General features: G+C 54.9%; 1 protein-coding gene across 1 annotated transcript in view; it reads left to right on the forward strand.

Moving 5' to 3' along the window:
- The first annotated feature begins 289 nt into the window (after positions 1–289).
- Positions 290–20,587, forward strand: part of Nol4l (nucleolar protein 4 like) — a 119,398-nt gene continuing 99,100 nt past the window's right edge. Inside the window, exon 1 of the mRNA XM_051143442.1 lies at positions 290–631. Coding sequence (XP_050999399.1) covers positions 311–631 — 321 coding nt within the window. The 5' untranslated portion in view covers positions 290–310. The remainder of the gene's footprint in view (positions 632–20,587) is intronic.

Below are 20,587 nucleotides of genomic sequence, written 5' to 3' on the forward strand. Positions count from 1 at the left end.
TGCACCTCCGGGCCCGGAGCTGCCTCCATCGCTCCTGCATCCCGGCCGGGGGGAGGAGGAGGCGGAGCAGGAGGCGAGCCGGAGCAGCCGCCGCCAACGCCGCCGCCGCCGCCCGAGCAGGACAGAGCGCGCCGCAGCCCCGCGCGTCCTGCTGCCGCCCGCGCCCATCTAGCAGCCGCGCCGGAGCCACACCGCGGGACAGCCCGGGCCGCAGCGCGCCCCTGACCAGCCCGGCCCGGCCCAGCCCAGTCCCAGCACCGGGCGGCCCGGTGGCTGGCCCGCCCCCGAGGGCGCCGGGCGCGGCGGGAGGATGCCGAAGCCGACGCTGCTGCTGCGCGGGGGCTGGGAGCGCGAGCGCAGCCCCGGGGACTCGGAGCTGGGCCGCCAGTTCCGGGACTGGTGCCTGCGCACCTACGGCGACTCGGCCAAAACCAAGACGGTGACACGCAGCAAATACCAGCGGATCGCCGAGGTCCTGCAGGGCGGCGGCGGGACCGGCGCGGGCAGTGGCCCGGCGGCCGGCGAGAAAGGCAAGTTCCAGTTCTGGGTGCGCTCCAAGGGCTTCCGCCTGGGCAGCGGCCGGGAACCCAAGATGGGCCAAGTGGTGTATGTGCCGGTCAAGACGGGCTCGGTGAGTGCGCGCGCGGCGGCCGCGGGCCAGTCCCACGGCAGGGCTCGGGGCGGGCGGGGGCGGGGTGGGGGTGTGGATGTGTGTCCGAATGGTGTGTTCCTGGGGTTGTCCGTGTGTCTAGCCCACCCGGGGCGCGCGTACCTGCTCACTAGCCCTCCCAGCCTGCCTGGGCAGAGGTCGGGGTTTGGGGCGTCCCTGCCCCCCTCTGCGCCGCTGCCCGGGCCGTGGCCGTGACGGGCGGGCTGTCCCGGGCTGCTCAACCCAGCGTGTTCTGTCCTCCCGTCCCCTCCCCTCCCCCTCTTCCCCCCTGCCATCAGGCGGCTGCTACGGAGCTCCAGCCTCCCCCCTGCCGCCCCGGGGCCGCCTGTCCCGGACGCCTCTCGCTCCCGCCCCCGGGCCGGAGGCGCCCCCGCCCCCGGGCCGGCTGGGCGGTGTGTGTATGTGTGTGTGTGTGTAGAGGGTGGTGCTGCGGGGGTGGGGAGGCAGGGGCAACGGCGGGACGGGGAGTCCTCTGGGCCTCCCCTCACCAGAGGAGGGGGCCAGCTCTGGCACTGTCGTCCCGACCCCACCCGGTGCTGGCCCGGGGAGGGGCAGCCTGAGCCGCAGCCTGGCGCAGAAGCAGCCTCCCAAGGGTGGGTGGGGCGTACCCGCCGCCCCCCCCCCAGGCCCCGCGCTCCCCCCAGCCCTGGGACGGGGGCAACATGACCTATTCATCCCCTCCCTTCCCCCGTTCCCGGGGCTGGCCCGGGTGGCGCTGGGGAGGGGGCGGGTAACCGCAAACCCCCCCCCCCCCGAGAAGAAGGAGGCTGATGGCCAGGCGGGGGCATTCCCTTCGGCCCGGGGCGCCCTGGAGAGGGCGTGTGGCTTGGGTCCCACGGCTCCCCCCACTGGGACTTCATTGTTCTGCAGAGGGTGGGGGCTGGGGGGGGCAGCTGCTCTCGGGGCGCTGCTGAGCTTTGAACTTTCCGTCGCCTAGACCTTCAGGTAGTGCGTTCGGTCCCTGGCCGGGCCGGGCCGGGCCAGCCTAGCTTTCCTCCCCGCCGCCCCTCCCTGGCCTCGCCCGGCCGGAGCGCTAGAACCCAGCCGCCCCGCGCCGGCCTCCCTCCTCCCTGCTCCCCCGCTCCCCCCTCCGCGCTCCTCCCCCGTCCGGCGCGCCCGCCCTGCGCTCAGCCCTGTCCCCGGCCGGAGCGGGCTCTTCACACACAATTGATTCGGTCGTTACGAAAAGTGCACTTGTCCCCTCCCCCTCCCCCTCCGGCGGCCGCCGGGGCCCGGCCCGCGGGGTGAGGGGACCGCCAGGGAAGGAGGCGGGAGGCTGAGAGCGGAGCCCGAGGCGCCTCCCCCCGCGCCCAGGGGACGGGGCTGCAGGCCGCGGGGAGTGGGAGCCGCGAGCGCGGAGGGCGGGCGGCCCATCTGCGAGGAGCGCTGATAACCGCGCCGCTGCCGCTGCGGCCGCCAGCAGCCCATCTGCGCCGCTGCCGCCTCCGGCCGGACGGGGAACAGGGGGCAGGGCTGAGGGGCGCGCCCGCCGGCTTGCCGGAGCGGGAGGCTGGGCCGAATCCCTGCGGCGCAGGTTACAGAAACCCCAGTAAATGGGCAGTCGCCCCCAAACCCAGGGAGTCTGGGTCATTGTCCCCTGCTCCGATGGGCCAAGGACCTTCCCCCATTCAACTGACTGCCCATTTACCCTTACGGGGCAGGTGAACTGTCACCTCCGGAAAGAAAGATAGGTCAGGCCTTCCCATCCTGCCAGTTTGGGACTTCCACTTGGTTCTTCCCATCCTGAGTAAGCCCCCCGTCCCCCATATCAAGGTGGTTCTTCCTAGGGCAGCCACCCTCCAGACTGTTAGCCAGATCCTAGCCTTCAGCCTTCAGGGCTTCTCAATTCAGTCGCCGCTTCATCCTCCTGGCTACCCTTCTCAGAAGCTTAGGATCTTGCCCCAACTCCTTTCAAGTCTGAGGCAGGATCCCCAACCCACCTACTATTGGGGTTCGGGGGAGATGCTCCCACACCTGGTGGCTGGCTTACTGTCTCTGTGGGTCACCTACTCCCCTAGGGAGTACTAATCATGAGGCTGTTTGTCCATCCCTTTATTCCATACCGCTGTCACAGCAGAAGACCCCTTCTCATCCTTTTGGAGAAGCTGGCGTTAGGCCTGGGCTCAGGTCCTGCCTGCCTGAGCTAGCTAGCTAGCTGCTACAGATCTTTCCCGAAACCCACTCTGTCTGCCTTGCTTGTCTTTTACAGCAGAGACCTGACAAGCCTCCACCCTGGCTCTAAGACCAAAAATAAACCTTTCCCAGGGACCACCTGCCTGGGAGGCAGAGAAGCAGGGACCCAGGCTTCCCTGCCCAGGCTGCCAGGAGGATGACAAACACAACAGGCGTGCTCTCCTGTGACAGCCTGTCCCTCCAGTTCCCCGTGCCTGCTTGCCTGGTCTGCCTGTCCCCAGAGAACCTGTTAGTTACCTGCCACTTGCCTAGCCAACCAGAATCAGCCACTGGAGTTGCCCAGAGTGCTGCCACCCCATCTCCAAATGTCTTCCTGGGGTGCCGGTATCATGTTTCCATTTCCTTTTAGCTGATCTGAGAAGCAGATTCTGCTGGGAATTCTGAGGCAGCCATGGCCGCTTCCTAGGAGGGACTGAATGGGACCTTTTTTGACAGATATAAAAGGTCACCCCTCTGCCTTTACTGATCCACACACACACACAAGCACATACATACACACATGTGCAGACACACACGTGGGATTGCAATTGTCATTACTTCTGGTGTCAGTGGGAAAGATTTTATAGTTTTGCCTTGGGTGGGTTCTTCTGAAGGTCACTGGGCCAGAAACCTTTTTCTATGATATTTATTTGGAGTCTCCAGGTCTTGGGGTAGGCCCTGGGCCATTGAGGTTAGTGCTGGGCATTTGGGATGGGTGAGCGACTTCTCCTGGCAGGGAAGACAGGTACAGCTGATAGTGATAAAAGTCTGCAGAGACTCAAGAAGGAGGGCAGGTAGGAAATGTCAGGGTATCAGGGAGCCCAGAGATAAGCCCAGGGGTGACATTAGTGGTCCAAGAGTAACCACCGTGTGTCCTTCTTCTCAGCCCCGCCCCGCCCCCCCTCCCTTTTTCTCCCCCTGCAGTTCTGTGAGGAGCTGTGGTCAAGGCCCTTTCCGAGTTTCCAGGTCTGCTTTGGGTCGATGAACTGACACTTGTCCTGTCCCATCTGGTCCTGAGCTTTTCTGGGTGTATGTGACAAAGGCTTAATCTGTCCGGACGGGCCAGGGCAGAGAGGAGGGCGCAGGGAATTACACTCAGCAGGGCCTCCTGCAGCTGGGGCCCCTGTGGGGGTGGGGCTTTGGGGGGGGAGGGAAGCCTAGCTTAGGGGAAGGCAGGCTGGTCTCAGTGTGCAGGTTGTCACAGGAAGTCGAAGGTGCAAGCAGAAGACTGAGAGAGGGCGGAGTCCCACACTGGTGCTCATGAGGATAAGATCTTTTTATGATAAGAACCAGACAGGGCCTCTGGCTGGGCAAAGCTTGGTTTGGCTCTATTATTTCTTGTGTTTGGCCTGCTTTGACCACACTGGTGGTTAAGCAGGGGAAGGGAGCCTCTTGGAGGGAAGACCCTCGGATTCTGTTCCAGCCAAAGGAGCCCACTCCTCCTCTTTGCCCCTGGCCTCTGAGTGGGACTGTTCCTGGGACCTGGGAGGGCCACAGATGAGGCTGGGACAGGACCCTGAGCCAGTTGCTTAATCTTAGGTCAAGAGAACCCCAAAGGCTCTTTGGAGAGAGCTAGTCTCAGCCCAGCAGGCAGTACCAACTTTCAGGACACTCGCTGAGCCCCACAGGGAGAGGCAGCTCCATTGGTGGACTGGGGCGCAGGTCTCTGAGCTTCACCATGGACTCTCCTGGGCCCAGCACATGCTTTGGATCCCTCTAGGGTCCCCTCTGTGATGGCCCAACTTCACTGTCAACATGAGGCTTCTGTGAGCTGGACCCCAGGTGTTGCGCTGGCCAAATCGACTAATGGTGGTCTTTTCCCAGTTTGCAGATGACGTTCATTTAGTGGAAAGCGTTTTCACAGTCTGAAGTCTTCCTCCCCAGAGCTTTTGTGTAAACCTTTGGCACCTGCGGCCACTGGTCTGGGCAGGAAGGGGCCTCTGCTGCTGTAGTGTAACACTGTAACACTGTACTTCTACTGAGTAACAGGCTTTCACAGGGGGGTATCTACCTTAGTCCACTCTGTTTCCTTTTCTCCAAACTGTCACTGTAACACCTCTTTCTCTCCTTCCCTCTCCCTCCTCTCCCCCCTCCTGTCTTTTCCTCCCCCCTGCCCCCCGCTTTTTTTTTCTTTTTTAGACAGCCCCTGGCTGACCTGGAACTCTGTGTAGACCAGGCTGGTCTCAGAGACCCCCCCCCCCCCAGTGCTTATGCCTTTCAAGTGCTGGGATTAAAGGTGAGCTTCCTTGGCACCTGTTTCTCAGTAGGCTGCTGTGTGCCTGCCCGTTGTGTTGAGAGGACACCTCCGCTTGTGGGAGCTTATAGGCCAACACTGGTATTATTATCACCTGTCAGATAGGTAAACTGAGGTTTAGGAGACTTAAGAAGTTTCCCTAGGCCATACTACTGAGTGGGCAGACCTTGAACCTGGGCTCAGACACGTTTCTGTTCTGAGTCTGAGGTATCCTGCAGCATAGTCTAATTTGAATGCCTAAACCCATCGTGACAGGCTTTCAGTCTTTTACATTTTAGTCTGAATTTGTTTAGAAGAATCTCTCTGGTCAAGATGTCTGGTTTTGTAGATTGGGGCTTTCCTGGAACACAATAGGATAGGCATGGCTGAGGAAGGTCTCTGTTGCCTTGGGTCTCAGGGGACTTTGGGGAGAGAGTTGACAGTGGTGTCTGGTACGGGCCCCATTTAGATTTCTCAGGAGTGGCAGAAGGAAGCCTTTTCATTAATTAAGCCTCCATAACAGGGTAACAGGGTCCTGGAACCTTGTTGGAGGGGCATTTTAGAGCAGGGTGTCATGACTTCCTCAGGCCTCCTCTCTGGCTCTCAGTCACTCTGCTGGGGTGGAGACAGCTGAACTCTTCTTCCTTCACTAAGTAGCCTGCCTCTCCGTTGTGACCCCATGGGCTGCCTTCCTAGCTAGAAGGCCAAACCCTGAAAATGCTGCTGGGAGCACCAGTGGGTGGGTGGGGAGCCAGTTAAGGTGGAGAAGCCTATCTCCAGGGACAGAAGTTGATGGCTTCAGACAAGCCTTGGCTTCTCTGAACCAGTTCTTACCTTAGAGGTTATACCACTGATGACAGAGTGTACATGAGTGTGAGGCCATACGGTAGAACACATATGCACCGTGTATGTGCACGAGTCAGCTAAGTGGGTATACGTATCAGTGTGTTGGCTAAGAGTGCGGGTGGGGATGTGTGCTGGGCACCGGTGTGTGCAGGTGGTGGGAGGCGGCATGCTTGTGGTGGCTGTGGTTGTGAGAGTCTGTGTTGGCAGATGTGGGAGCACCTGGGGTGCTGGGCTGGCAGAGCATGGTGTGACTGTCTGTGAGGTTCTGATGGAAAGCCCTGGCTGGCTGGTGGCAGCGTGCTGCTTGTGGGGTGTTTTTTCATCAAAGCCAGGCCAACTCAAGTGGCCACCCTGCCTCTGGTGTCCCTTTTGGCCAGCTGATGCCAAGTTAGAGAGAGAGAGTAGAAGATGAGGCCTTGTTCCCACACTGGAAACTAAAACATTTCCTTGACACCCCCTCCCACCCCACCCCACTCCCCAACCCCCGGGGCTAATGTCAAGTCCCTAGACAGGATGGGTCCTTCTAGGAGAGTAGTAGGTCGGGCCCCATGGACAGGGTCCCAGCTCCAGCTTGGTGGCAGGTAACCTGCCTGGCATCTTCAAGCTTCAGTTTCCTCGCCTGGAAAACAGGAAAAAGGATGCAGCCCCTGACCAGCCTGGAAAAGGCGCTGCTGTCCTTGAGGATAGTGGTTAATGAATGTTCTCAAGGTCACCCTGCTAATGTGAAAACCAGGGTCGGCCCCCGAGTGCCAACGCAGGCAGAGGGGTGGGAGGAAGCTGGGTGGTAGCGCGACTCGGGGCAAAGGCTTTCCGGCCACAGGGCCATGGGTTTGCAACCCTGTTCCAACCTCTCTTATGGGACTAGTGTGCAGGTCACATCCCAAGGCACATGGAGCCCACAGACAGCAAATGTTAGGAAAAGCTGGCTGGGACATGAGCCTGCTGAGCTTTGCACTTCTCATCTGGAAAATGGAGCTGGAGATGAAAGCTGTCATGGACAGTGGCTAGGGCTGTGGAAGTGGAGATCCAGCCCAGGTCCTCCTGGTACTCAGAAGGCAGCCACAAGGATTGGTCCCTTGAGGTTGTACCTGAGGCATCTCTGTGCTGCTGTGCCATCAGGGGCCCAGGAAACTTGGTGGGAACTTGGCGAAGCCCCTTCCTTTGTACCTCTCAATGGTGCTAGGAAGGCTGAGGGGAGGGGAGGCTTAACCGCTGTGTTAAGTGCCTGACCAATTCGTCCAGGGTCTGAGCAGGTCTCTCAGTCACCCCAGACCCTACCTTGTGCCAATTAATGAATGTGCTCCCTGAAACCTGAGACTTGAGAGATCAGAAGGCCCTTCCTGGGTCCCCCCAGTAAGCAGGGCTCAGGTGCCAGAGCTCTGTCTGGCCCTCTGTTCTCTGGGAGGGGTGGCTGCAGTGTCCTCAGCCTCCGCCCACCCCAGGCTCACAGAGCCCTTGCCTGAGGGCGGTTCTGAGGCTTCCCAGACCTCCATCAGCTCTTCCACCTGCTGGGGAGGCAGATGCCACTCCCCCTCCTCCCCTCTCCCCTCCTCTTGGTCTCCATCAGCTGCAGCTGCAGGCCTTGCCTGGTCTGGGCAACTACAGGGGGTGGGGAGGCTGGAGGGAAGCTGCTTGGCTGTGGAGGACAAGGCCACCAATTCCTTAGTGTGCATTCCTCTTGGCCGTATTGGCGTATTGGGGCATGGGGCTCCTCTGCTGCAGATAGTAAAAGTGAGGACGTGCAGAGGGACTTCACTCAGAATTCCCAGAGCGGAGCAAAAATCTGGTTGTAAAGTCAAGCCCACCTCCCTGTCACAAGCCCCTCCTCCCTGTTCTCAGGCTCCTCCTCCCTGTTCTCAAGCCCCGCCTCCCACCCCTCTACTCTGCCTTTCTGGGCCACATCTAGGAGGTGGTTTTTGTTTTGTTTTTGTTTGTTTGTTTTAAAAAATATTTATTTATTTATTATGTATACAGTGCTCTGCCCACATATACACCTGCAGGCCAGAAGAGGGCACCAGATCTCATCATAGATGGTTGTGAGCCACCATATGGTTGCTGGGAATTGAACTCAAGACCTCTGGAAGAGCAGTCAGTGTCTCTCCAGCCTGGTTTTTGTTTTGTTTACCTCTTTCTCTTACATTTGTCTCCTTACCCAGCCAGCTCATCTGAAAACTCTTGTTCTATCTTCAACATCCCAAGCCCTACCATATCCAAGCTTCCTTCTCCTGTCACCAGCTATGGCCAGCCTAGAGGGGCATTAGCTTCCTACTGGTTCCCAAGTCCACTCTGGCCAAAGGATCCCCTCTTCATCCATACAGCTGGGGGGGGGGGCGCTTTTCAAAAGTGAGACAGGTCCTATCATTCTGCCCAGGGCCCCTCAGGACCTTACCTTGTTCCTGGATGTCTTGGCACACACCTGTAATGTGACCCTCAGGACAGCTTGAACACAGCTGGGGCAATATAGTGAGTCTCAGCTCAGAAACAGAATGCATGAGCCCGCCTCACTCAAAGCAAGGGTGGAAGTCCCAGAACCCCCTGTGAGCTGGCCAGCTGCCTGATGCCCTTGCACCTGCTGTCTTTATAGTTTTCCACTCTCCCTCATCCATCTGGCCACACCCTACTGGTTTCTGCTATTTTGCAAATACAATAGGCCCCAGGGCCCTTGTACTGGCTTGCCACCCCCATCTACCTTCATCCCAATTTTCTGTGTGCCTGGCCAGCTCCGTCTCCCTGAAATCTTCGATAAATACCACCTCTTCAGAGACACTCCCTGAGGTTTCTTGGATGCTGTCTCCATCAAACTATTTTTCCTGTCACCCTCTGCCTCATAGACAGTACTGCTGCGGTGTTCTCCCTCAAGATGGCAGCTTCAGCGTGGCTCTGTGTGTTTGGTTTACTTTGCATCCCAATGACCTGGAATAGCGCCTGCCCCTTGGGGGTTCCCTGCAGGGAAGGGTTAATTATACTTCCCTGTGAGCAGGATTCTGATAATTGTTGGTCCAATCCTGCACTCCAGGGCCCCAAGCACAGACCCATCCTTCAGCCCATTAATGCCTGGAATGCCCTCAGAGAACTGGCCTTTGACCTGTGCCTTAAGGTGCCCAACCTATCTTCCACTGAAAAGTAGAAATGAACAGGTTGGAACCGGAACCAAGGCAAAGTGGACAGGGTTGATGAGGCCTTTGCAGGATGGAGTCTGGCTGGCTCTCCTCAAGGCTGGGGATGGCCATTGATTTAGTCTACTGAGAATGGCTTTAGGGTCCCGAGGAGTGTACGGGGGAACCTGGTTGGGATAGAAGGAGCCTCTGGCGAAGGAGAGAGAGAAGGATTCAGTCAGAGAAACAGCCATGGGAAGTTGCAGTCCTGGGGACTCACCTCCTAGGGTAGAGTGACATGTGGGGATGAGAGGCAAAGAGGTGTATCTCAGAAGCCAGGAGATGCGGCCTTGGTGGATCTGGATGAGGCTGTACATGGTGGGACTGTAGCTGTGTGTTAGGGTGTGTGAGGGGGGTCTTGAGCAGACTGGTGAGTAGAGTCTAAGTGTCCACAAACCCTATGGTAGCTGCGGGAGGCCAATGGGGAGCCCCAGTGACTCAGGCCCTGGTGGCCCAGTTCAGGAGCTGCCATGTACACAGGAGCCGTGGGCTGCCTGCAACCTTCCTGTTGAGTTGGGACCCTGTCACCCTCTTCTCCTGGGAGGCCTCTGCTTGGGTGGATGACTCAGCATTTCTCAGCATCTGACATGGCACCTTCCCTCATCAGGCAAGGCCTGATGGGTGTGAGGTGCAGACAAGAACACAGTAGATTCAGGGCCTCATCTGGGTCTGTTCACGGGCCAGCCCCTAGCTTCCCCAGTCTTGCACAGTCCTCAGTTGTTATGAACCCCATTCTGCAGATTAGCAAACCGAGGTGCAGCCTGTGCTTAGTACCCAGCCAGGTAGCCACTAGCAACTTCATCAGAAAAATGGGTCTAATGGTGGTTCTTCAGATTGGTGGGGAAATTAAGGAAGGAACTGAGTTGAATGAATTAAGTAGTAGGGTGGACATTCTCATGAGAGTGCAAAGGGGTCTGCGAAGGCACCTGGTGCTCAGGATTAGGCCAGAGACCTTAAAGGAAAGGCCAGAGGACCAGTGGCAGACCTGTCTTTAGAGCCATGTGAGTGGCTGTGTGACATCGGGTAAAAGTGGCTTGCCTGCTCTGATCCTGGCCTTTTATGCTGAAAAAATCCGTCCCATGGGCAGGTGGGATGGAGTCGTGAAGCTCAGTGTGCTAGACTGGTTAAAGTAGGGACTGCTGCTCCATCTCAGGCACCTCAGGGGCCCTCCTGCAAAGCGGGAGCTCTAGGGACCTGGAGATGCTCTGGAACTCTGGGTGGAGAGGTCAGGGGAGTGGGAGATTATGGGTGGTTTTATTTTGGTGATGATGTTGGAGCCCAAGGCCTTTTTTTTTTTTTTTTTTTTTTTTTTTTTGAGACAGGGTTGCTCTGTGTAGCCTTGGCTGTCCTGGACTCGCTTTGTAGACCAGGCTGGCCTCGAACTCGCCTCCCGAGTACTGGGATCACAGGCATGCGCCACTGTGCCTGGCACCACTTACTGCCTTGCAGTCTTGAGCGCACCCCCTTTCTAGCCCCCATTTATCCCATGGAATGATGGAACTGGTGCTGTAGCTCAGGAGTCCCAGTGTTATTTAGCATGAACAAGGTCCTAGGTTCCATCCCCAGCACCACAAAATATGTGTTTATTAGTATGTGTGTGTGTGCCTGCATGAGTTTATATGCGCCGTATGCGTGAGGGTGCCCAGGGAGACCAGAGTGTTGAAGCCTTTCAAGTTGGAGTTACAGGGCCTTGTGAGCTGTGTCATGTGGGTGTTGGGAACCGAACCCAGGTACTCTGCAAAACTAGTAAGTACTCTGACTGAGACTTCTATTCCTCCCCAACCATGAAGTAAGCTTAAAAGCATAAATAAAAGAGGTAGAGAGAGCTCTGAATTCCATTAATCTCCTGGTAAGCTCTAGGATAGATCATCCACCCCAGAGTGGTAACCATGTCGTCAGTAATGGGGAGCTGCTGTCAGGGCTCTGGTGGAATGGCCCTGCCTGCAGACCTTTGAGCTCAGTAGCCTGGCCTCCCGACTGAACTCTCAACTAACAGTCATTTGATGACCTTGAGAATGTCCCTGCCTCCCATCCAGCTAGTTTTCCCATTCTGTGAGCCCAGTGGTCTTGCCTGGGTTGAAACTGTGGGAAGTAGGGGATCCTCCAAGCAAAGTGCTCAGCCCGGCATCAAAGAACAGTTAGCTGCTGTGCGTGTCCTGTGGTCAGCAACAGCTGCGGGGACTCTGGGCTTGAGGGTCAAAGAAGAAGCAGTGAGTCAAGGTGGGAGAGAGTGAGGGGCAGAGTGGGTACTCAGACATGGGCATTGCAGGGACTTCCGGGATGAGGACATCAGCCTCCAGGATTGTTGGGGCATGCCTTTAATCCCAGCACTTGGAAGGCAGAGGCAGGTGGATCTCTGTGAGTTTGAAGCCAGCCTGGTCTACAAAGTGAGTCCAGGACAGCAAAAGCTACACAGAGGAAAAAAAAAAAAAAAAAAGAGCTGTGGGTGTCCCAGACCAGGTAGCACACACATTTAATCCCAGCATTTGGGAGGCAGAGACAGGCAGATCTCTTGAGTTCAAGGCCAGCCTGGTCTACATGGTGAGTTCTAGGACAGCCAGGGCTACACAGAGAAACCCTGTTGCAAACAAACGAGCAAACAAGCAGCTGTGTGTACACTTCCTCAAGTCTGGGGCTTCTGGATTCAAAGTTTTGTTCTCTTACTGGGTGTGAAACCTTAGAAACAACCTCTTCAGGTCTCCATCTCCACATCAGCAAAATGGAAGAGTGACGTTAATGCTCTCTTGGGGTTACAGGGATGATTAGGGGTACACTGAGTCAGTGCCTTCTGTGTACTTGTGGAATGAGAACAGTGGCAGCATTGACACAGTTTGCTGAGGCCCTGGGAAGTGCCAGGTCCTGGGCCAAAGACTTTAGGTGTACTCAGCCCTGGGTGACTGCCCTCACACTGCTGATAGAGAGTCAGGCTTAGAGAGGTTAAGTCCATGTGCCAAGGCTGCACAGCTGTAAGAGGCAGCAAGGCAGGGGCTGGGAACCATATGATGGTGCCTGGCTTTGGCTCCCCACACCACACATTTTTTTGACAGACAGCTGGGCTGAAACCCAAGGGGCCCTAGGGTTGTGATGTAGGCTTGGATAGTGGCTCTTGCAGGAATGAGCAGGGTGGTGTGAGTCCATATGGCAAGATGCTAACTCTGGGCCACATTGTTGCACCACATCAGCCCAATGGGAGAACCTGGTCCCAGCTCTGAGGGCACGAGTCCCTGCCCTTCACCATGGCAGAAGGAAATGCAGTTTCAGTCTAGCCACAGTGTGGCCCACAGCTCCAAGCAGAGACCAGTATGGTCCGGATGGTACTGGGGCTCAGGGTTGGGAGAGGATGCTATGGAATCAGGGGAGCTCAGACCCTGTGCACACAGGTGCTTGGGAGAAGCTTGCTTACAGGGTGTGTGTGTGTGTGTGTGTGGTTTAAGGCAACAGTAACTCAGCAGCAACCCCCAGTGGCCAGTTCCTGCCCCTGCCCCAGGCTCTCCAGTCCTGAAACAGCCTTGTCAGCCCTTTGACTCTGGGGCCAGGCTGCCAAGTTTGGATCCTGAGTCTACCATCTACTTGCTGTGTGACGTGAGCAACTTGCTTAACTTCTTTGTTTCAGTTTCTGCATCTGAACAGTGTGGGATAATTACAGAATCTGCTTCAGTGGCAGTGGAGGGCATAATTGGCACACGGTTGAGGTCTGGGTGTGGACTCATACGGCCACAGCTGTCACCACTGCTGCTGTTGGTATTAATTGTTGTGTGTGCATGGCTGTTCACACTTCATGTGCAAGTTTAAATGTTTGCTGAGATCTCCTCTTAGATCCCCAAGCTCAGTTTTTATTATGTGTCCTTCCCCACATCCCCTCCACTTACTGGGAGAGGTCAGCCTCATAGCTCCAGATCTTGTGACAGGCCTCTGAGCAGAGGGGCTTCCTGGTTGCTGATTGGGCCCCAGGGCTTGTGGACAGATAGATCCTGGGCTCCTAGACAGGGCACTTTGGGTGATGATGGGTACAGGAGGGGAGGGGGCCCAAAGAAAGATCTGAGGCCAGGATCCAGGGATGCGTGGCCTTCCCTACCCCCTCCTCAACCTGATGATTTTTGGAAAACCTGTGCCACTCTGGCCCTGAGCTCCTGAGAGGGGAGGCGGCACCAGGTTGCTGTGGGAAGCTGAGTCAGTGCCTCAGATATGGTGGAGGGCTGGGGTTTCTCACTGAGGCCCTGACTGGCAGGCCCCTGCCCTTGGGAGGATCTGCAGCTGAGCTTGAAGTGCTGCTATCTTCTGTGGACCCTAGCAGAGCGGAGAACCCTGCCACAGTGCTGTGGAGTACCTGGGCAGCTGTGGGGAAATAGCGAACCAGTCTGGTCCTCTGTTTCCTCCTCCAGCTAGCAAACCCTGGTGGCAGAAGTTGCTGTGCACAGTCATGGGATTCAGGCAAGGAATTCTGGCCCAGGACCTGCCTCATGGCGCTGTATTCAGCAGCTGCTGCAGTTATTTTAAAGAACAAAGGCTAACATGGAAGCCACCAGCAAGTGACATAGGGTTGCCTGGGCATGGTGGCCCCCACCCATGAATGCAGTGCTTGGGAGGTGAGTGTGAAGCAGTCTGAGTCCATCCGAGTCCATACAGACCTCAGGAGGGCTAGGTCACTCATTCATCGCCAGGCAGCAGGCCCTGTTCATTTATTTATTCCACCAGGACATGGCAGTGAGGGGTGGGCACAGCACAGATTTGACCTCCTACCTCCAAGGCTGGGGAGCTGGCAGGCAGCCTTGTCCTGATAGTGCCAGCCCTGTGGCTACTTCTGCCAACAGTCTCTAGTGCCAACCAGCTGCCCCCTATCAGGCTCCTTGGAGCCTCCCTTCTCTGCAAAGTAGAACTCTGGGGGTGCAAGGAATGAAGGATCATTCCTAGCATCTCATCCTGATTCTTGCCACTTCCCCAAAGTAGCACTCACTGTTCTTCCTCTGTCCTCGTCAGCGTCACTCGTCACCTATTCATTTACCTATTTAGAGGGGCCTCCTGGGCTGCAGTATTGAGCCCCACAGGTTTAGCTTCTGCTATGGCAAAATTCAGGATACACTGTGGTAAACAGATGCTAAATAGTTGCGATGGTGCTGTGAGTGGTCTGGCAATTGGTGCTGGTGGTGGTGGTACAGTGATGATGATGATGTTGGTGATGGAAGCGGTTACTATGGTGATGTGGTAGTTAGGATGCTGGTGGTGATGTTGATGATGGTAGTGGTAACAATGGCAACGGAGCAGTGGTGATGCTGATGACCATGATGATGGTGATGATAATGGTTGTGATAAATGTTGGTTATGGTGGTGACTATGATATTGATGATGGTGGTGATGGGCTGGTGATGGTAATGGTGATGAGTCTGCTGGTGGTGATGAAGATGAGGTAATGGGGATGATGATGAGGATGGTGATGGTGGTGGTAAGAATGGGGATAATGATGATGGTGGTAATAATGGGCTGGTGGGTTATAACCATAACGATGGTGGTGATGATGATGTCGATGCCGACAAGATGATGGTAGTGTGTCAGCTCACACTTCAGTGAGCGCTTGTGGGCTGCCCTGTCCTACATGCTCTCTATGTATTTGCACATTAGCTTCTGCACCAATCCTGCATGGCATAGAGATCGTACACAATTTGCCAAAGCCCCTGTGAGCCGGATGTGAACTCAGTCAGGCTGCTTGACCAGCAGCCACTTCAGGTGTGGCTGCTTGCCAGTTACAGCACACAGTCACCTCCTCAGCCTCTCAGGTCCCTGTCTTCAATCCTGGGACCAGTGTGGGTGTGTGTGTGGGGGGAGGGGAGTGCCTGAGTCTGATGTGCCCAGGCAGGGTTTATGCTGGCTTGTCTAATCCGCAGCACCTTGTCTGAAAGGGTAGAGCCACCTTCTGTGGGGCCACCAGAACTCCTAAAGTCAAGGAACTTTCCGCAGGCTTCTCAGGCAGCAGAAAAGAGAAGATTCTGTTTTTTACCCATTCTGAGATCTGGAGTGGGCGTGGCTGGCAGAGGCAAGGGGCACTGGAAGGGCACATCCACCTTCCTGCCCCTGCTGAGAACACTTTACACAGGCCCTCTGCAGGGGGGACATGGTCCTCTGGAGGGCAAGAAAGGAGGGAGGGACCCAGGCCCAGTGCACTCGGTGCTTGCAAATCCAAGCTGATCCCCGTGAAGATGAAAAGGAAGGGAAGGGTCTAGAGGTAGAAGGTCAGATGCAAAGGTGGCTTCTATGCTTCCTGGGTGTCCCGGGTCACCCCTCATTCCCACCCCAAGCCTCGGTTATACTCACTTGTCCAAGTATTTGCAGTTATGCCTGCTCTGTGCCAGGCGCTATGCAGTGGAAATGCAAAGGTCAAGCCCTAGGAGCCCAGCAAGATGGCTCACACAGGTAAAGATGTGTGCTGCCAAGCCCATCAACCCAGGCCTGATCTGGGGCTCCCATGGTGTATGGAGAAGTTGACCTCTAACCTCTACATGTGCACCATGGTATGTATGTGTGTGTCCCCCCATGAATGTAATAAAAATGAAAAGAAAAAGCAAATCACTGCCATCAGAGAACTGTCACTCTGTGGGGCTGACACTGCCCAATAAACAAGAGGGTGCCCGGCTTGTCAGAGGCTGGCAAATGCCAGAGAAGGTGGAGCAGAGGAGCACTGAAAGAGTCAGGGAAGGCATTTCATAGTGACAGGTGAGCAAGACCCTGAAGGATGCTGGCAAGTAAGCTATGTAGGTATCTGATGGAAAAGCATTTTAGGGAGAAAAAAGAGTGAGCTAAGGGCCCTGAAGCAGGGGAGTGTCTGTGAGTCTGAGGATCAGTAAGGAAGCCTCACCCTTGCTACCTGTGTATTTGGGAATCAAAAGAACAGCTGTTTGTTTGTTTAGTTTTGTTGTCCCTTTTCTGTACATTGTTGTTGTTGTTATTGTTATTAGCCTGGATTTCTGAGAGATTGCATCCACTGAAACCGATACTTGTGAGGAGCCGTGAGGACACTGGGAATAGAACTCAGAGTTCTCTGCCTCTCTGGTAGAACAAGCGATGTTCATAACCACTAAGCCATCTCCTCAGCCTGTTTGTTTAGTTTTTTGTTTGTTTGTTTATTTTGTTTTTGTTTTTGTTTTGAGACAGTGTTTCACTATATAGCTCTGGCTGTCCTGGAACCCACTCTGTAGACCAGGCTGGCCTTGAACTCAGAGATCTGTCTACTCTGCCTCTCAAGTGCTGGGATTAAAGGTGTGTGCCACTAAGCCTGGCCAAAAAGACCAGCTTCTTTTTGTTTTTTGTTTTTTTTTTTTTTTGTTTTTTTGTTTTTGTTTTTTGAGACAGGGTCTCTCTGTGTTAGCTTTGGCTGTCCTGGACTCGCTTTGTAGACCAGGCTGGCCTCGAACTCACAGAGATCAGCCTTTCCTCTGCCTCCCTGAGTGCTGAGATTAAAGTCATGTGTCACCACGCCCAGCCCAGCCAAAGCACCAGCTTTTACCTTTCAGGTCTCTGAAAGGTATCAGAACAAAACAATTTATGAGCCTTTATTCTCGTTCCTGGGTGGAGCTGGGCAGGGGCCTTGCTGCCTTTTTCTTTAACTCTTAGAGTCAGTTTTATGACCTGTGTGAGGAGGGACAGTCCTCTTGACTCATCACTAGAGTAGCTCTTTCCTACCTGGGCCTGGATTTGAATGACCTTAGGCAAATTCCTCTCTGAGCATCAGTGTCCTCAGTGGGGACAGGATGCCTGTAGATCAGAATGGCTGTGAGATTGCAGAGAATCCTTTAGAAAGCATTCAAGAGGCCAGCCTTGGCCCCAGCAGCAGGGGGTACTCAGTCAGCATTCAACACTGGAGGCCAGTCTTCTGTATGAGTCAAATCACTCTCCTATTTTGCATGCTTGTCTTGTTACATGGGTCTCTAAGAGTCCATGGGAAAAGAGGGAGAGATAAAATAGCCCATCTTAAGAGGGATAAACTGAGGCCTGGAGTGCATGCCTGAGTTGTCTATGGCCATAGTGAGCAGCAGGACAGATGGATACAAAGACCAAGGTCTCCTGGCTCCAGGAGCTTCATGGTGCGTGGGGCCTCATCTGTGGCCATGAGCATGCAGGTCATCCACTTGGCACATGACATCCTCCACCCACTGCCATACACAGTGACAGCCACTCTCAGATTTGTGGTCCAGAGCAGGTTTTGCAAGGCACGGTCAGGAGGGCTGTGGTGATGCTGGTGAAAGGCCAGTTCTGGGAGAAAGGCAGGCCACAAGGCAGTGGGGGTGGGGCTAGGTCTGGGAGAAGAGGAAGGAGTGCTTCATGTGACTCTCTGCTTGGCCTGTGTGTCCATCCAGGGAAAGGAGAGCTGGGTCCCCTGACTGTTCTGCCACAGTGACCCCAGAAATAGCTGCCTAGCAACATCTCTGAATCTTAGGACCGCCACATTTAGGGGACATCACAGTCAAGACAGACATCTAAACTTCAAAGAGGGACACACCTGTCTGGGGTCTGCCTGTTCCCAAGCTGCAGGTGCTGGCAGGTGGACCTGAACAGGAAGCCCTCTTTCTCCTATCACCCACCTTCCTGGCTTTCCAGCCCCTGATTCAAAATCCAGCCGAGAAATCCCAACTCCTTGATTACTGTAGCCTTAGTCTTCAAATGATTTGGCTTCTGGCCACTGGATCTAGCCCGTCTGGGTGCTAGCCTTGTGAAGGCAGGAAAGGTCGGGGAGCCCACTTTGGTTCACACCTTAAAGGACCCGTGTATTGGATGAAGAAACAGACGCACGCACAGTGAAGAGTGAGTGTGTCTTGAACCGTTAAGAGGTGGGCCTGGAAACCCTAGGTCCATGCTGGCATCCAACTTGTCATCGTCCTCAGTCTCTTGAGGGCTAAGGTTACTGGTGTGAGCCAACTAGGCACCCCTCCCCCCTTTGTATTCTGTAGCTTCTGCCCTCGTGTGGGTGCCTGCACGCGGGCGGCATGAGCTGGGCACTCAGAATACAGTGAACAGCACAGAGGAAGCTGGCTGAATCCTAATCTGGCTTCTCGGTTTCCTAGCTAGGTCTTTCTCACCTGCCGTGGGCTGAGAACAAGAGCCACTCAGTAAACTGCAGTGCAGTTCAGTGAGAAAGGCACGGAGAGGACCGGTGGGACACAGTGGGAGGTGCCAGTGTCCATTGCTCAATTCCCCCTCCCCTAACCCCTCCCCAAGAGGGTTTTCTTCTTCTTGAGGGGTGGCCCTGGCTGGAGCTGTGTGCAGATGCTTCTGGGCCCGGCTGGCGACAGGTCCTTGTGGGTGAGAAGCTAGCTGCACCAAAGGTGCCTTTGTCCCCTTTGTCTCCTTTCGTGCAAATTAGCAATTACCTTTCTTGCTCCTAGCTCAGCCTTTCCTAGGAGAATTGCTCTGCAGAAGCCACCTGGCTAATTAGTGGGTGGCCACCCGAGACAAGCTTGGGGCCTATCGGTCAGAATTGGGGCTACCAACACCTGAGAGTTAACATTACCTTGCAGAGACCAAGCGGTCCTTCACCCCAGGGCAGCACAGTTTTTCTATCCTGAGGCTTCATCCTGATGTTCTGGCTTTTAGGCTGTGTGACCTTAGATAAGTCACTTTGCTTCTCTGGCAAGTTTCTCTATCCTTAATGTTGGGATTATGTGAGGTTGGGAGGCTGGCACCTAAAGAGTGGCAGATATTACGACTGCTACTTTATTGTTGCCACTGTCATTGCCTTGGGTTTATTTTAACTCTTCAGGTGAAGGAACACATGGAATGCAAGTCCAGTGACAACAGCCCTGACATGCCACATTGGTGCCACAGGTAGAAAGAGAAGCCTAGCCAGACCTCAGTTCCTGGGGCAACAGAAGGGCTTGGTTTCTGGACCCCAGGCCCCCCTTTACTTCTCTTGAGATGTGTGTGGCCAAGTGCCAGGAATTGGGTCTGACTTTTGTTGAGTGAGGGCAGGACCAGGACTCTTTCAGGAAGAATGGATGGCAAGGCCTCTTCTCTATGGCACTGAGGACTCAGGGCAAGGCCTAGGATGGGGTCTGACCTGTACCTAATGGAACAGAGGCAGGGGACCTTCAGCCTTGTTGTGGGGCATGGAGGTGCCTCAACAACAAAGGAGTAGAGGTACAAATGATGGCTGGATGCAGGGCTGGTGAGGCTGGGCACACAGCCTGCATGTTGTGGAGGATGAGTGAGAGCCAAGACCAGGAGATGGGGTCTGCCTACTGCCCCCGAGGTCAGGCCAGACTGGCTCTCCACACTGGCCTTGAAGCTTCAGGAAGCTGTCTCAGGCATAGTTAAAGGAGTTCCCAGCGTGGGCTCAGGAGAACTGGGTTGGAAAGGCTTTCTGGAAGGGTGAGCCTCAGAAGGAGCTAAGGAGAGGATGGCTGTCCCCAGCAGAGGTGACAGGCTATGCAGAGACCTTGAAGCACCCACAAGCCAGGCTTCTGCTGCTAGGAATGGAATCCACGTCTTACAAGTGAGGCAAATGCTCAGCCATCAAGTGGCATCTCTAGTCATTAGTTTGTGTTCTGTCTTGGCGTTGGGGAGGCACAGAAGGCTCAGAGCATGTGGTTTGGCATCTAATTTTCAGAGTGAGCACAGAGTCTTGCTCAAAAAGAAGGTAGAGAGATTTGTTCTCTGGATCTACAAATGCTTATTTTCACTAGGAAGTGGTTATAAGTTATTATTGGTCTTATACAGAGAGAAAACTAGGCTGAACTCAGGGATGTCTCTCTTTTCCTTTATCTTTCATCCATAGGCAAGGAGATAGCTGAAAAGAAAGAAAGCGGGATATAGACATAGAGATGGAGGATAGAACAAAAGGTAGATGGTTGAACCTACTCCTTAACTCAAGGCCTAAGTCATTGGTACAGAATTTTGTATATTTATGCAAATCATGGTCATGTCAAATACTAGTCTGATTTAGCACAAGAATATATATCCTAAGTCTAACAGATGGATAGGACTCTATAGATGTACAAGGTAAAATAGTTAATAAGGTCTTCAAAAGCCTCAGAGACCCACAGAATATGGCATTTAAAGATGTTTTTATTATTCTCAAGATTCTTTGACAACAAGACAAGTTAACTCCTGACAACACTCAGCCATCCTCAAAGAAGATGAGCATCAAAGAACCTCCTTATGGAGTTAGTTTCAAATGTGGCAAACCGGCCACTGGACAAAATGTCCTCGTTTCTACCACAGACAGAATTCTACCTAAAAATGGGCAGCTTAGATGTAGACAGAGTTGCTGGCCAAACTCTGCCAAGACAGGGTAAGCAAGTCCTCAATACTTCTTTCCTCGGAAATAGATCTGGCAGAGATATTGGGCTAGAAGGCCGAAGATGAGGCTCCAATGTTAGAGAGAGTATTGGGTGACTGTTCAGGCAGCAAACTGTCTCAGTCATTTTTTCATTTTGGAAGATGCCATCCTGCCCTACCAGTTCAAGTCTCTGAGCGGGGGGGGGGTGGGGGGGGGGGGGGGGGTTTGAAGACCAGAAAGTTTAGTTT

This window comes from Acomys russatus, chromosome 4, assembly GCF_903995435.1.
Source record: "Acomys russatus chromosome 4, mAcoRus1.1, whole genome shotgun sequence".
Taxonomy (NCBI): domain Eukaryota; kingdom Metazoa; phylum Chordata; class Mammalia; order Rodentia; family Muridae; genus Acomys; species Acomys russatus.